Source organism: Medicago sativa, chromosome 4 (assembly GCF_051527215.1).
Source record: "Medicago sativa cultivar Bolivia chromosome 4, Bolivia_mono, whole genome shotgun sequence".
NCBI lineage: Eukaryota > Viridiplantae > Streptophyta > Magnoliopsida > Fabales > Fabaceae > Medicago > Medicago sativa.
In genome coordinates this window covers 56,122,375-56,140,012 of record NC_140752.1, presented here as the reverse complement: position 1 = coordinate 56,140,012, position 17,638 = coordinate 56,122,375, and the positions used below count along the sequence as shown (strand labels likewise).

Below are 17,638 nucleotides of genomic sequence, written 5' to 3'. Positions count from 1 at the left end.
GGTAAATGGTACTCACCAAGAATTTGCCTTGTGGATCTATCTTGCAACACCACTCCGTGAGAAAATCTAACCGAGTAAGCCAACTCCCAAAACACCTTATAGAGTTCCTCCTCCAAAGCAAAGAATGACCTTCTCCATTTTAACCTCCTACACTACATACCATCATCCCAAATCCCCATTTTGTTCCAACATTTTAAGCCTGTTAATGACATATCCAATAATTTTAAATTTATGACAAATTTTATAGAGATGATTTATACGATATAAATCAATTTCTAATTTCTACCATAAAAAATAGTATATAAATCAATTGTTTACATCAACCACTCGAAACAAAAGAATTTTAAAAGGAAAAAAAAACTAGATGGATCAAAACTATATTAAGCCTATATAATACTTTATCTTTGAAGTGGAACAACGAAAAACTAGAGAGTTTTATTCCTCAAAGAGGCTTAAGGCAAGGGGATCCTATGTCTCCTTATCTTTTTGTCCTTTGCATGGAAAAACTTTCTATGTTAATTCAGAAGAAGGTTCAATCTAATGAATTTCATCCGATCAAAATCTCCAATAATGGTCCAGCTATTTCACATTTATTTTTTGCAGATGATTGTCTTTTGTTTACTCAAGCTAAATCCTCTCAAGCTAGAAGAATGAAAAAGGTCTTAGAGAGTTTTTGTCATGCTTCTGGTTGAAAGTTAATATTCAAAAATCTAGATTCATGTCTTCTGCTAATATCTCTAGAAACAAAGTGAATAAATTTTCTTCTATCGTTCATTTTACTCATCATACGCAATTAGGCAAGTACCTTGGTTTCCCTATGTTAGCTGGTAGGATTAAAAATGCTGACTTTGCTTATATCATGGATCGAGTCAATGGCAGATTGGATGGTTGGAAGCCAAAACTACTTGGCCGAGCAGGGAGGGTGACGTTGGCCCAATCTGTGGTCTCTGCTCTTCCTACCTACTCTATGCAAAATTTATGGATTCTTGAAGTGGTGTGTAACCAAATAGATGCTTCTATCAGATAGAAGGAAGCATAGTCATTGGGTGAACTGGAAGATGATTACACAACCTAAGTCTAGAAGGGGTCTTGGAATTCGGACAACTCGTGCTTCAAATATATCTATTCTGGGCAAACATGTTTGGGATTTGCTCCATAATCCGGATAAGCTTTGGGTCAACCTTCTTTCTTCTAAATATCTTCATGGTATCTCTATTTTAGAGGCAACAGATTATTAGGGTTCTTCTTGTGTTTGGAAGGCTATTACCAAGACAGTTGAAGTTTTGAAATCCGGCTTCAAGACTAGAATTGGAAGAGGAGAGGTTTCTCTTTGCTATGACAAATGGTTGGAGGATGATTATCTTTGTAATCTTGTCCCTTATGTCCACATTAGTGAAACTAATTTGAGACTGAGGGACATTTACCATCTCGGCCGCTGTAATTTCTCTCATCTCACAACTCATATACCTCTTAATATTCAACTCCAAATTCAAAGTATCTTCATCAATGAGTCTTCCCAAGACATCAAGATTTGGACTTATTCCCCATCAGGTATGTACTCAATTAAAAGTGATTATCAGTGGTTGACTTTAAACTCTCTTTCTTTTGCAGGTCAAACACCGTAGGAAACATGGCAATGGATTTGGAAGCTCAACCTCCCAGAGAATCTGAAACATTTTATTTGGTTGGCTATGCATGGTAACCTTCCAACGAATGCATTTCGGACTAGTAAACATTTAACCTATGATTCATCATGCAAGATATGTGGAGTTAATATTGAGTCACTTCTTCACACCTATAGAGATTGCCCTCTCTCATTGGCGATCTGGGATGCCTTGTTGTTCAACAAAGATTCAAATTTCAATTCTCAAGATTTCAATTGGTGGTTCAAACATTATGCCCTTGCTCCTAATGGTAATATCTTCATTATTACATGTTGGGTCTTATGGAAGGCACGAAATCATAAGGTTTTTAATGGAAATGATTGGGTAAATTGGGTTTGTCTTAGCCATATTTATTCTCTTCATTCAGATGTGGTGGTGCACCTTTCTAATGATGCAACTCAGAAGCCCATTAGACAGGTTAAATGGATTCCTCCTTTGGATAATATTATCAAAGTTAATATTGACGGTAGTTCTCTTTCTAATCCAGGGAGATCAGGTTTTGGAGGTCTTATTAGAAACAATAATGGTGATTGGTTGTTGGGTTTTTCTGGATTTTGTGGTATTACTTCTTGCTTGGCGGCCGAATTGTATGCCATTTTTCATGGCCTTCGTATTGCGTATGATGCGGGACATAGGAGCATTATTCTTGAATCATATTCTAGGATGGCTCTTGATTTAATCGTGTCGGATGTCGAATCTCATCATCCTCATGCTCCTTTGATTAGTCAGATTGTCCAACTGCAACATCGAGATTGGATTGTTCATTTTCATCATACCCTTCGTCAAGGTAACAAGTGTGCGGATTAGCTTCCTAAGCATGATGCTTCTTCTTCGGATGCTCTAAAGTCTTGGATTTATTGCCCTCCTCAACTGCATCGTTCCCTTCTGGATGATGCTCTTGGAGTTGCTCACTTGAGATTGTAGTTTGGTTTTGTTTTTATCATTTCCTCTTGATAAAAAAAAATATCATATCATCGCATATAATTATATATAATAGAATATAATATTTAACATTTAGAAATGTTAGTTTCCTTAAAAAAAAAAAGAAATGTTAGTTAAAGAATACATTTAAGAAATGTTATAATTTAAAAAATATTGTATTAAACTTTATATTATTTATATAAACTTTGATTTATATGTACTGATATAGTGTAACATAGTTTTGCATGTAATCACCACAATTACTATATTTTAGATGTGATTGGATCAATATGTGCAACTTTTATATACTTATAACACATTCCAATTAAATTCTTGAGTTAAGACATATTTCCTCTAATGTAAGGTTCTGTCTGATCTCTGGAAAAAATAAAAGCAAAATTTGTTCTTAAGAAAAAAAATTGGAAAAATTAACCACTACCGGAACTACCGCAAAAAAATATTATTTTCAAAACAACAAATGGACAATTTAATCCCATATAGTAACTAAAAAGATACAATTCGGTTCGCAGAACATAAAAGTATTAAGTATATGTGAGGCTTTGTGGGTGATCAAGAAAGAGTGTCACTAGGAAGTGGACCGGTCACTTCATTGATATTTGGGAGGACAACTGACTTTTTTTTTAGAATGACTACAAGATATGGACTCAAAAACCTATCCAATCTGATTTATCCTAAGTCTCTCAACTCAACTAATTCTTCCGAACTCAGGTGGTTTGAAATATGCAACTTATAAATGATTTTTTTTTTTTTACCTTTTGAGGCAATGCAAATATCACAGTTACCTCTTCTTTTTTTGCTCAGATGGATAAGCTAACTTGGTGTCCCCACAATAGGGTATTTTTTCAATAAAAAGTGCTTACCACTCTATCAAGCAATTGAAAAATTCTAATAATCCACAAGTATCTATGCATAATAATCCATCTCCTTTCTGGTCGAAATTGTGGATCATTAATACAGTCCCTAAGCATGTTCACTTGGCTTGGAGGATTCTTAATGATAGTCTCTTGGTTAAAGAGAAACTTATTCAAAAACGTGTGTTGTCCGACCCTCTCTGTCCCCGTGGCAAAGTGGAAGAGGAAAATTTAGATCACATTTTCATGAATCGCTTGCATGTTAAACAAGTTTGGTTGATGTCTCCTCTGGTAATTCGGTTTGAGGGCATTTCGATTTCTTTCATTGATTGGTTGGGAAATACTATCTCTAAATCCCCCTTTGATGTTACAATATATGTCTTATCTCTTTGTTATGGACTTTCGTAACAAATTGTGTTTTGAAGATAGAAATCTTGAAGGGCTGAATATTATCCAAAAAGCTTGGAATATCATTAAAGATTACAAAGGACTTGTGAATACTCATGTTGATCTGGAGCCAACTATCTCTATATCTTCCCCCTCTAGTTGAAGTCCTCCTCCCACATCTTCTTCTAAGTTTGCTTTAGTGTCAATCAATTATGTTTGGATTAAAGAAATTTCTCTTTGTATTGTTTTTGCTGCCACAATCGATTTGGTTCGTGTTTAAATGAAATAGTTTCTGTCAAAAATTATAAAAGGTCTAGTAATATTCTCTTCAGTAAATTGTTTGTTCTTGTTCCTTTTTTTTTTGACGTTAAAGACAATTTCATTAACGATAGTCTGACAATAAATCAAATGCCAAGACTGTAGAAATACAAGGCGGAGTTTCTTCAAACCATATGCAATCTAAATTCTTCAAGGCGGAGTTTTTGTTCCTTTTCTTCAATATTAGGTTTAGTTGCAACTATGAACTAAGTAACATGTATTTTGTTTTTGTCAATTTTCGGTACCAATTTGTGAATAAGTTACGAATCTTTCTTAGAACTATCAAGTATTGTTGATAAGGGTTAAATGTACTTTTGAATATATTATTGAAGTCTTTGGTTGAATGTTAAAGAAGAAAAAGAACAAAAATTTATGGTTTATTAAAGAAGGAAGGGAGGTAATTTTGCACCCCCTCTCATTTAGATGAATTCTTGTTTACAAGTCTGTAGTTTTTATTTTTATTTTTGAGATTCCAACCTTTTAGTGGATAGTGGAGTATGTGTTAGTTAATGGACACCCGACTGAAGAATTCATAATAGAGAGAGGTCTTCGGCAGGGAAATCCTCTTTCTCCGTTCCTGTTTTTCATTGCGGCAAAAAGTTTAAATGTTATGAAGAATTCTTTTGTTAGTGTTGGTTTTTTACAAGCAATTGTGTTAGTACGACCGTTCGCAAATCTTGGTGACTTTATTTATATTTTTAATAATATAATAATATAAGAAAAGGAAAAAATCTCCCCAACAAAAGAAAAGAAAAATTCAACAACAATTTTAACTCAACACTTTTTTTTTTGGGTACATTTCAATATACTTAATTATTATAATTAATATAGTGAAGTTGTTTTTTTATTCAAGTAAAGGAAAATTTGTGTAAATGAAGGTTGACTAAGTTGATAAAAAGTTGACTCATATTTCGCATGAACTTAGGCTCGACTTCTATGACTAGCGTGATGACCTCTTTTAGAAATGATATAAAAATACTCTATGTTCGTTGAGTCTTGAAGTCTATATTGATTTTGGTAAATCCTCGTAGTCCAACTCAGTTAAACTTTTACTCATAAAAAAAGAAGTGAAGTAAAATTGGTGTTGTTCTCATTAAAATATATTATTACGAATTTTACTAAAATATGAGTGTTGAACTTGAACTGTTGATAAAAGATCTCTTGTTATCACGTAATAGCTATATTGTTAATCATGTTAGGAGACAAGCAAATAAGGTTGCTCATATATTAGTTCGAGCTTCCTTATCTCATCCTAACCCCTTTATTTTTAATGATGTACCCTCTGACTTGTACTCCTTGATTATCAATGAAATGACATAAGCTTGTTTTTGTTCAAAAAAAATAAATAATAGCCCCTCTCTCTACACAGTCACCCATATCTGGCGCAGACATAAATTTGTATCCCTTAGCACATTTTATTATTTAAACTAGTTTCAATAAATATTTGGAACATTTCGTAATTTTTTTTTGAGAGCATGTATAAATTCCTTTCTCACTTTGGGCGATTTTTTTTTTTTAACCCATATGAGGATCCTTGTTAATGCAGTCAAACAGCTTGCAAAATAATCCTCTTCAAGATTGTATTCGTTGAGACAAAAAATTATCTTCACGGCATGCAAAATTGTTAACTACTTCTTAATGAAATATAAGCAAAAATAACAGTTGAAAAGTTGATATATGTGAACTAAATTCTTAACCATACATTAATTTATTGACATTTCAACTATCGGTTTTGCTTATATTTCATTACGAAGTGAGTATTTATTAAGAAGTTTAACCACTTAGAACACTTGTTTAACATTTATTTTATTTTATTTTATAATTATGAATAAGTTCAAGAACTAGACAACAAAATGTTTTCCCAAGGCTAATTTCTATTGCTAAATGCCACAATTAAACAGCTGCAAACTAGTACAAACCAATTAGGATGTCTTGTAAAATGTCCATTGGTGGTGTCGTCCATCCATAAGGCCTGCCTTTAGATCATAGAATACAAGAACAAAATCCTTTTTCCCCTCACAATTTCTAAGCATATAACCAAACCCTCCCTATATATATCCTCACACATAACATTCTTCAAATCTCATCCAACAACATCTTCAAAGTTCTTTAACATTATAATTATAATCGTTATAATCATAATAAAAAAACATGTCTTCCTCTACCTTGAAAGTTGTTCTCTCACTCATCATTTCCACTTTTACCCTTGTGACGATAACTAGGGCCGGTGACCCAGACATACTAACCGACTTCATAAGCCCAACAACTGGCCCAGTCGATGCAAACTACTTCACCTTCTCGGGCTTTCGTGTCCTTGTTCAACCACCAAGCCCAAACCCACCACCTTTCAAAGCAATAAAAGCAAGCATGGCAGAATTTCCATCATTGAATGGACAAAGTGTGTCCTATGCTGCTCTTCAGTTCCAACCTAATAGCATCAATCCACCACATACACACCCACGTTCAGCTGAACTACTCTTTGTTGTTCAAGGTTCACTTCAAGTTGGGTTTGTTGACACAACTAGTAAACTCTTCACACAAAATCTTTCAGTTGGTGATATGTTTATATTCCCAAAAGGTCTTGTTCATTTTCAACATAATGCTGATCAAAAGGTTCCTGCTCTTGCTATATCAGCTTTTGGTAGTGCCAATGCTGGAACTATTTCACTCCCTGGTACATTGTTTAATACCTCTATTGATGATAATGTCTTGGCTTTGGCTTTCAAGACTGATGTTACCACCATTCAAAATTTGAAGAAAGGTTTTACTTCCTAGTAAGGTTTGGTGATGGGTGAATTTGTGTTTTTCTTATGTTACATTTTTTCTTCTTTTGTTTTATTGTTCAATAAGTGCTTTTATGAATAAGTGATCTGAAATGGACATTGTTTGATTGTGTTTGTTGTATTAATAATGATGTGAAATAAAATCATCAAAGGAGTTGGTGCTTGATTTATCTTATTTGATTTTGTTTGCTCATAGCTTCATTATTCTTGAAATACAAGAAAATCTACTAACAAATTTAATTAGCTAAGTACAACTAGTACTCATCCATCCCGAAAATCCAAGTCTAGAAATCCCATTACAACAATCACCACCCGTTTTACATACAATATAGCGGCAAAGCATGTCATTCATAATACAAACCTCGGACGGACAAAATGTTTTTTCCAGAAAAAAAGTCTATCATTCCCAGCTTTCCAAATTTGCCAAAGCAATGTATGCCTATCCAACACAACACCCTTCGACCCTTTACCTCTCGCCTTCAATGACCAAAATATCTCCAATGATGTTGATATGTTCCCGGGAAGCACTATCTCCATCCCTAACCATTTAAGAATCTCATACCAAATACCACTTGCAAAAGCAGACATTGTAAATAAACGATATTCCGATTCTATTCCCTCATCACACCAAACAAAATCCGCCTCCCTTATTTCATGTATCACCCTTCTTTGAAGAAATTTATTCTAGTGCGTAGATGTTTATAATCAATTGCGATGAGAAAACAACCACGTTTAAAGGAGCATAACTCTCCCACATTTTTGATAGTAATTCGGCTTTTATAGGTTCACATTCACAAGAAGAGGGGAAAATACTATTACAAAGATGCAAGTAAATGGTACTCAACGAAAACTTGCCTTGTGGATCTATCTTGCAACACCACTCATCGGCTCCATGAGAAAGTCTAACCGAGTAAACCAACTCCCAAAACACCTTATAGAGTTCCTCCTCCAAAGCAAAGAATGACCTTCTCCATTGTAACCTCCAACACCACATACCATCCTACCAAATCCCCATTTTGTTTCGACATTTTACGCATGTTAATGACATATCCAATCATTTTAAATTTATGACAAATTTTATAGTGATGATTTATACAATATATAAATCAATTTTTACATTAACCACTCGAAACAAAAGAATCTGAAAAACTAGAAAAAAAAACTTGGTGGATCAAAAATATATTAAGCCTAAATAACACTATATATCTCTCCTTAAAAAAAACACTATATCATATCAGCGCATATAATTATGTATAATAGAATATAATATAATATTGAACATTTAGAAATGTTAGTTAAAGAATACATTTAAGAAATATTATAATTTAAAGAATATAGTATTAAACTTTATATTATTTTTATAAACTTTAATTTATATGTACTGATCTAGTGTAACATAGTTTTGCATGTAATCACCACAATTACTGTATTTTAAATGTGATTTGATCAATATGCACAACTTTTATATACTTAGTAATCACCACAATTACTGTATTTTAAAATTTGATCAATATGGCCGGGGTTCGAACCTCGACCATCAAAAAAAAAAAAAAATTATAACACATTCCAATTAAACTCTAAAGTTAAGACACATTGAACCCTCTAATGTAAGGTTCAGTCTGATCTCTCAAAAAAATTAAAGCAAAATTTGTTCTTAGACAACTCAATTCAGGAATTGGAATTGGAATAGAGAGAATACGCTCTCTGCTAGGGTTGGCCCAGCATGAGTAGCGTCACTGCTGCCATTGTTCAATTCACATTTCTCTTTTCTTTTTTTGTATTGTTCACTTCACAAACATGTTTCACTTTATCACTTTTTCCATCAAAACCAATTGATCAATTGGTGTTGTTACGTGTTTCACGTTTTGAGCTTGCGTGATTGTTAGAAACAATTCATGTTGACGCCGATCAGCTAGGATTGTTGCGGCTTATCTTTCCTCGCCATGTTTGATTGGCAGACAGAGTTTGCGATTCCAGTCTCCTATATAACATCTGCGCTGACACGGTCTCCCTCATCTATAGTGGTCGTTTCTTCCAGGTCTCTCGCAAATGCAACACATGCTCTTCCTGCACCGGCTGCCACTCCGAAACCGTCATTTGCACAGGACCTCCGAGACCCTTAGGTACAATTTTCTTACCCATTTCCAGAACCATCAATTCGTGGGAAAACAATATCTATCAAGATTACGAATGATGCTTATTTCCGAGGGTTAGAAGCATGTAAAATTAACCTTTAGGGTAGGCTAGTTTTGAACAAGGGCGGCAAACCATATTCTTCCAATGATATGTTTGTGAAGCTACATAAATTATGGAAAATTAGGGCAATGGTGTATGCTTTCACTAGGCCGGGGATTTTATAAATTTTCATTTGCTTCTCATGATGATTTGCGCAAGTCTGAGTAGGACATTATGCCAGTGTATTAGTGGATTTTGGATCTTTCCAAGCACATTTTCTATGAAGTTTTGGTTGAATGGGAGGGTTTCTCTTTCCCAGTAGCAATTGAATATGAGGGGCTGCCAGAGTTTTGCACCCATTGTAAGAGCATTGAACATAATGTAACATCTTGTCGATGGTTACATCTGAGAAAAGTGGACAAAGGTGATCATCCGGTTGACAAGGGTAAGAAACCAGTTAACTTGCGGAGACAGAAGCACATGTGGAAACCACGGGATAATCTAGGAGGTATTGGTTCCTTTAAGGCTTTTGAAGTTGCGGCATCCAACCACCAAAAAGATGCACACACATGGACCCTTCAGGCTGCACCCTCCTCTACATATGCGGCCTCAGACTCCTTCAACTTTGATGTAAAACATGTGATCGAGCACATTCCTCATGGTGCTTTGTCGACTAGTTCGGTGTTGGAACAGGTTCCTCAAGTAGCGCACCTTAACGTGCATTAAGATGTAGTGGAACAGTCAAATTCAGAATCACGGGAGGTGGTGGTGGTTCCCTGGGTTCCCGATGCGACTGTTTCGTTCTCATCGTCAGTTGCTCATGTAGATGTGCATGATTTTTCTGTTGACTTGATTTCCTCCGGTTCTGCTAAGGAGGAGTCACCGATTAAGCAATTTGTAGCACATTATGACGTGCAATCTAGCCTCCCAGTCTCTCCACTTGGAGTTGGTCCACATGTAGAGACGTATTTGTTATCTGATTACGAGAGCTCAGATTATAATGACTCACTGTCTATTGTGACACAGGCCGTGGGTCCAGATGAAGATGGTAACATGGTTTTAGTTGTGCATGAGAACACACACAACAGTCCGAGAATACAACACGACATGGAATTATGGTGTCGTACTCGTGAATATGATGCAAAAGCAGTCGAGATGCCATTCGCACTGGTTTTGTTTAAGAAGCAGAAACTTAAGAAACAACTTCAGGAAAGATAATTGGTTTCTTTAACCCCTTATGCCCGTAAAAAAAAATATTATTTTCAAAACAATAAATGGACAATTTGACCCCTTGTAGCAACTAAAAAGATACAATTCGGTTCGCGCAACATAAAAGTAATTGTGGATGATCAAGAAAGACTGTCAGTATTGAGTGAGTACAAGCCACTTCATTTTGGGGGGATAATTGGTTTTCTTTGTAAAATGACTATAAGATATGGACTCAAAAACCTATCCAATCTAATTTATCACATGTCTCTTAACTAACTCTTCCGAACTCAGGTGGTTGGAATGTGCAACTTATAAAAGAAGTTTTTTTTAACCTTTGGAGGCAATAAAAATATAATAGTTATCTCTTCCTTTTTCTGCTGATGAATAAGTTAACTGGGGTCCCCACAAAAAAAGTATTTTTTTGGGTGAAAAATGCTTATCGCTTTATCAAGCAACGAGAAGATTATGATAATCCACAAGTATCTATGCATAATAATCCATATCGAAATGAAGAGGACAAAAAAATGTTTATTGGCAGTTTGGCACTATTGTTGCAAGAGTAGGGTCTCTCTCTCACTCCCTCACTCTCTATCTACATTCTCATAATTGAGCTATTAATTTTCATGATAATGATTTTAACTTTTTTCATTCTTTCGCGCTTTCAGTAAATTGATGTGGTTATGGAAATTTTAACTAATCCCCATTGTGTGTTGATACAGCTCCATCTTCAAACAAAATCAATTCTTACCAATTCCAACACATAAATGCTTTTGAGCTTTTGCCCTTCAGTTGTCTATTTCAACACGCTGCATTTAATCTTAGGAGTTAAAGCCAATGAAACAGTTGAATAAGAGAGAAAAGAGAAAAAAGAGATATATGATGAAAATTGTGTGTTTGAATAGCACAACGTTATATTTATTCGAGTATACAGGAGTTAAGTAGTTTAGAGACTAAACTATAATATATTTATAGAATGAATATTCTACATAATATTCTATCCTAAGTAATTTAGATAGTAAGCTAAAGGTAAAATTATACAAGAGGTCCTTTAAGTTTTTTTGTACCGATGAGGTCCGTTAAGTTATTTAACCGTAACAATTTGAGGGATTTCAGATCTTGAAAATGTAAGTTATTCGAGGCTTAAAAGTTACAGCTAAATAACTTAATGGACCAAAGTGTTACAAAAAATACTTAAAGGACTAACTTGTTACAATTAAATAACTTAAAAGGACATAAGTGGTAGGAAAAAAACTTAAAAACCAACTTGTTACAATTAATTAACTTAAAGGACCTACATTGTAATTTAGCCCAAGCTAAAATATATTTACAATGTAAATATTATTATTTACTATTTATTTAAATATCAACACTTCGCCTTAAGTTGTAGCATATAAGTCAAATGTGCTAAACTTGCAACATATAACTTATTTTAGGACCTCGCAGAGATTTGTAAAAACATATGCCAACTGACCATTTGAATTGACAAAGCTTGTGACAATGTCCCCTGATTCAATCTTCTCTCTGACGAAGTCACAATCTATTTCAAAATGTTTGGTCCTCGCATGGAACATTGGATTTGAGGCGATATGCAACGCAGTTTGATTATCACATATAAGCGTCATTGGTCGTGCTTCTTCGAATTGAAGTTCCTTGAGTAACTACTTAAACCAAATGAGTTCACATGTTACTAGTGCCATGACCCTTTATTCCGCCTCAATGCTTGATCTTGCAATTACATTTTCTTTCTTACTCTTCCAGGATATCAGGTTTCCTCCAACAAGTACACAATACCCAGAAGTGGATCATCTATCAATGGGTAAACTTGCCCAGTCAACATCTGAGTAATCAACTAGATGAGTATGTCCTTTATCCTCATATATGAGACCTTTTCATGGAGCACCTTTGATGTATTTAAGAATTTGAATTAAAGCATTCATGTGTTCTTGGCAAGGATAATTTAAGAATTGGCTTACCACACTAACTGCAACGGAAATGGTTGGATAAGTGACTGTGAGATAATTCAATTTTTCACCCAATCTCCTATATCTTCTTGAATCTGATAGAGGCTCCCCCTGATTAGGTAGAAGTTTGACATTTGGAGCCAAAGGTGTATCAAGTGGCTTGGCATTCAATAGACATGTTTCTTCAAGAATATCCATAACATATTTCGTTTTTGAACTTACAATATCATCTGTGGATTAGGCTACCTCAATACCCAAAAAGTAACAGAATTTACCAAGGTCCTTAGTCTGAAACTCATTAGAAAGATGTTGTTTTAACTTGAGTATTCCCTGTTGATCACTACCGGTTATGACAATATCATCTAAATAAACAATAAGATAAATGCACCCTTGGGATGAGTGACGATAAAAAAGCAGAATGATCGGCTTGACTACGAATCATATCAAACTGTTGCACACTGTGCTGAATCTGCCAAACCAAACTCGAGGAGATAGTTTAAGACCATAAAGGGATCTATGCAACCGACAAACCATGATAGATGACTCCCCCTGAGCAACAAACCCAAGTGGTTGCTCCATACATACTTCTTCTTTAAGATCACCATGCAAAAAAGCATTTTTAATGTCAAGTTGATGGAGGGGCCAATGACGAATAGCTGCAATAAAAAGAAAGAGTCTAACAGAAGCCATTTTGGTGACAGGTGAGAATGTGTCGCTATAATCTAACTTAAAAATCTGAGTATATCCCTTGGCCACCAATTGACAACCTATTATCGACTTTCCAGGAAGTAAATAATCCAGTTCCCAAGTGTCTGCTTTGGAGAGCACACATCTCCTTAATCATTGCTTGCCTCCAGGGTGAGATAAGATAATATAGAAACAGAAGACAAAGAGGACAAACAAGTATAATGCAAAGGGGAAAGACAATAATAGCACAGGCTAATGTAATGAGGAGATTGATTTCGAGTAGGACATGGTTGGGTCTTACACAACCCCACAAAATCAGCTTTTGAGGTGAGGATTGCACCCACTTATAAACACATGTTCAGACCATATTATATCCGATGTGGGACTATTTAACACGCCGAGGCCTAAAAATCTGGAGCATGGATATAAATGGTGGATGGTCAATCGCCAAAAAAGTCGTCGGAGATGGTAATTGTGGCGACAACAATTGGTTGAAAAGTGAAGAATCTAGATGCCGAAAAGTGTCACGGCAATGTAGGAGGGCCAAACTGAAGTTGAAACATGGTTTGCCAAAAAATTTTCTCAACGGAGGACAGTGGGTCCACTGGGTAAGCACGATGTAGAGGTTGTCTCTCAATAGGCTCTAGGTACAATGTTGAATAAGAGAGAAAATATTGAATAAGAGAGAAAATAGAGACATATGTGTTTGAATAGCACAACAGAAGATTTATTATATAGGAGTTAAGTAACTTAGAGACTAAGCTATGATATATTTACAAAATAAATATTCTATCCTAAATAACTTAGACAATAAGCTAAAATATATTTACAGCGTAACATAATTATTTACTATTTATTTAAATATCAACGCAAACCATGCTCACAATCTTTATCATTTGGTTTCTACTCCAAGGACAATGTTAACTTTACTAATTATTAACTCACAATAATATATACGATATTCGCTCATGATTTGTTACAATAACGATAATTGATTTATTTACAGTTAATATTAACTTTACTTTTTAAAGTGAATTGATGGAGCTTTGTCTTAAGATTATTATCACTATTATTATTTATAATGGTGCCTATATTATCTGGACAATCTCTGTTATCGGTGTTGGGGTATGCCTCTACGCCGAATGCATACGGACATGACCTACAACTCAGGGTTCTTTAATTTTCGTATCTAATTATGTCAGTTCCTGTCCTTGACCAGACCAAATAGTAGTAGTAGTAATTGAAAAGAAAGTGAAAAATCTTTCTGGACTTCAATGTTCTAAACGTTTGCCACCAATTGATATAGATATTTTCCACTACGGATGTTTCCTGGAAAGAAGAAATTTCCCCCACCATAATGATATATGAGATTAATGTAGCAGCAAGAATCCTAATTTCCTTTTTGTCGTGACATTTTTTTATTATCAAAATTTATTTGTATTTATTGATGGGAATTTTTTTATTAATTCAATTGTGACTAATGTGTATACGGCTAAACTTTTACTACTCTCTCCGTCCTATATTAGATGATCTAGTTGAGAATGTGCATCATTGACCTGACATACTTTGACTATGTTTTTTTATTAATATATAAAGATAAAGATGAGGCCTAAATTACACTCTCTTGTTTAGGGGGTATTTACCCTTTTAAGATATCAACCAATCAAAATGCAATATACAAATGTAACATTAAATGTCAAATAAATGAGTCAATTTTTCTATAAAAAAAAATCAATTTTAATAAGGTAACATTTAATTTTTATTTAATTATATTTAGGTATACAATCTTAATTAATTTACACTATAGGGCTTGTAACAATTAAAATTTCACATCAAATTCAACCCATCATATACGTTCATAAATTTTGTTCCATTCCAAAACCTAGACGCACATAACCTGCAATTTCTTCTTCATTCTTCTTCCCATCTTGATTGTTCAATTCTCTCGTTCCAGAATTGCCGCCGTTTCCAATTATCTTGAGAATCGTTGCCGTCCGTTTGATTCCAGACATCATGAGATTGCCGTTGTTTCCAAAAGTTATATCCACGAATTGCTCACGAATTAACACTCACCTTATGAAATTCATGTTTGTATTAGCATTATTTATTATTTATTTATTTCACTCTGTCTTCTCTCCCATAGCGTTAACCGACCTCACACCATGTTCACAATCTCAACAAATGTTCATTTCGGCAACACAAAATTCACCAGGAACAAAAACAACATAACAACACAATATAATGATTTGAATAAAACAAATTCCAAAAGTAAATTTAATAATCAATATTGTACCAAGAATAAAATTAATAAGCAACACATTGAAGATCCATTTATCTTAATTAATTAAACGCAAAATTTGTGTGATAAAATACAATTTTATATAATTTCAAACAACTCAATCAAACTCAAAACCCAAATAAAAATGGAAGCATAATGGGAATTCATGCCAAAATTGAAAGTCACCACTGTCGCATTATAAGTGTGAAACGGTTGCAATCAAGTCACGATAGTAGTGAGAAAGAAATGAAAATGAAAAATCAAGTCACGATACCTGATGTGATTATGGAAACAACACCAATTCTCACAATGTCTGGAATCAAAAGGACTTCAACGATTCTCGCTATAATTGGAAACGGCGGCAATTCTGGAACGAGAGAATTGAACAATCAAGATGGGAAGAAGAATGAAGAAGAAATTGCACGTTATGTGTGTTATAGGTTTTGGAATGGAACAAAATTTATGACCGTATATGGGGTGTGTTTGGTAAAAATAAGCTATAAGCTAGCTGAAAGCTAAAATGCTAGCTTATAGCTGATGTCTTATAATTGATAGCTTAAAGCTGAAAAGTTGGTTTATTAAAATTGAAGTGTTTGGTAAAATTAGCTGTTGAAGTGGCTAATAAGTATAAAATGACATAAAAGGACATGCTTATTTATATATATATATATATATATATAGAGAGAGAGAGAGAGAGAGAGAGAGAGAGAGAGAGAGAGAGAGAGAGAGAGATTTTTTCTAATGTATTTATTTTTTAATATTTTAATTTATGGTTAACTATATTTTGGATCCATATAAATATTCAAACTTTTGGTTTTAGTCTCCAATAAAATTTCACCGACAATTTTGATATCTGTTTTTTTTTTGTACAAAAGAGGGTAAAAGTTCATTGATCTCTACTTTTATAAATCCCAAAAATAAGTGTAAGGTGGAAAAAAATGTAAGCAAGAATATATAAAATTTTACAACGCACCGTAGGCTAGTTATAGTTAAATATAAAACATATATATATATATATATATATATATATATATATATATATATATATATATATATATATAAAGCGTTCCTTAAAAAATAAAATAAAGCATGACATTTTTTTTTCAAAGGAGAAAACGTGGCAGTTGTTTTATTAAAAAATAAACTATGAACTTGGCCGTTATTTTTTAAGCCATGAACATGTTGTTTTATTAAAAAATAATTAAATTAAATTAATAGGGTTAAAATTGGAAGAAAATATAAAAAACTACCGCTATAAACTCAAAAGCTACTTGAGCTTCTCAAAAAACGCTATAAGCTAGTGGAAAAAGCTTTTTACCAAACACATCTTATTATATTAAAACAAGCTTATAAGCTAGTCCAACAAGCTATAAGCCAGCTTATTCGTGTTACCAAACACAGCCATGATGGGTTGAATTTGATGTGAAATTTTAATTGTTACAAGCCCTTTAGTGTAAATTAATTAAGATTGTATACCTAAATATAATTAAATAAAAATTAAAAGTTACCTTATTAAAATTGATTTTTTATAGAAAAATTGACTCATTTATTTGACATTTAATGTTACATTTGTATATTACATTTTGATTGGTTGATATCTTGAAAGGGTAAATACCCCTTAAACAAGAGAGGGTAATGTAGAAAAAACCAAAGATAAATAATATCAAATAAGATGTTGGATTCGTCTTGATGAATATTTTCCACATATTAAATTTTCATAATTTTTTATAATAGATAATTAAAGATATTAAAGATAATAAATATGCATTGATATGTGTGACAGAATCAACTATGTCACTTAATATAAGACGGAGGGAGTACTAATTAATCTAGCATCTCAAGTGCTTCCATCACTCAACCGTTTCCACTCTTTTCGAATTACTCTTTTTGAATTATTGTGGAGGATTGAAAAAAGTGGAGATCCTTTTAGATCTTTAGTTGTTAGGTCAATTTTTTTTTTTTAATAAACTAAATTAGCTCACGTAAATTGGCACCGAAGAGAATCGAACCTGAGACTTTGAGGAGGAGCACACTCTCAGGTCCCAATCCTTATGATCCAATGTTCATTATCCTGCAAGAACTTTATATGGGAACTAGTGACGGACCAAAATTTTTTAATAGTAGGGGCACCATATATAAAATTGTCCTCTGATTTTTTATATTATGCAAATTTTGAATGATTTTCACATAAAAAATATATTTCTCTATATAAATAATTAAACAATCATTTAACTAGTCATCTCCCACTCGATTTTGCATCCAATTCTTAATAATATTCATATTATCAAGAAAGGATTTAAGATATATGATGATAAGTGTGGGTCAAAAGAGAAATAATTTGTGATAAGTGTAGGTCATGTAGTAAAAATGTCAACTATTGATA

General features: G+C 33.6%; 2 protein-coding genes across 2 annotated transcripts; both read left to right on the top strand.

The window, feature by feature from the left end:
• Positions 1-5,951: 5,951 nt before the first annotated feature.
• Positions 5,952-7,158, top strand: LOC146930026 (germin-like protein 9-3). Its single transcript, XM_085708268.1, has one exon. The coding sequence runs from the start codon at positions 6,314-6,316 to the stop codon at positions 6,935-6,937; it is 624 nt and encodes a 207-aa protein (XP_085564394.1). The 5' UTR covers positions 5,952-6,313; the 3' UTR covers positions 6,938-7,158.
• A 610-nt stretch (positions 7,159-7,768) lies between these two features.
• On the top strand, positions 7,769-10,338 carry LOC146930025 (uncharacterized). Its single transcript, XM_085707456.1, has 3 exons — positions 7,769-7,855; positions 9,370-9,813; positions 9,862-10,338. Exons 1-3 carry the CDS (start codon positions 7,769-7,771, stop codon positions 10,336-10,338), a joined length of 1,008 nt encoding a protein of 335 aa, XP_085563582.1.
• The last annotated feature ends 7,300 nt before the right edge of the window (positions 10,339-17,638 follow it).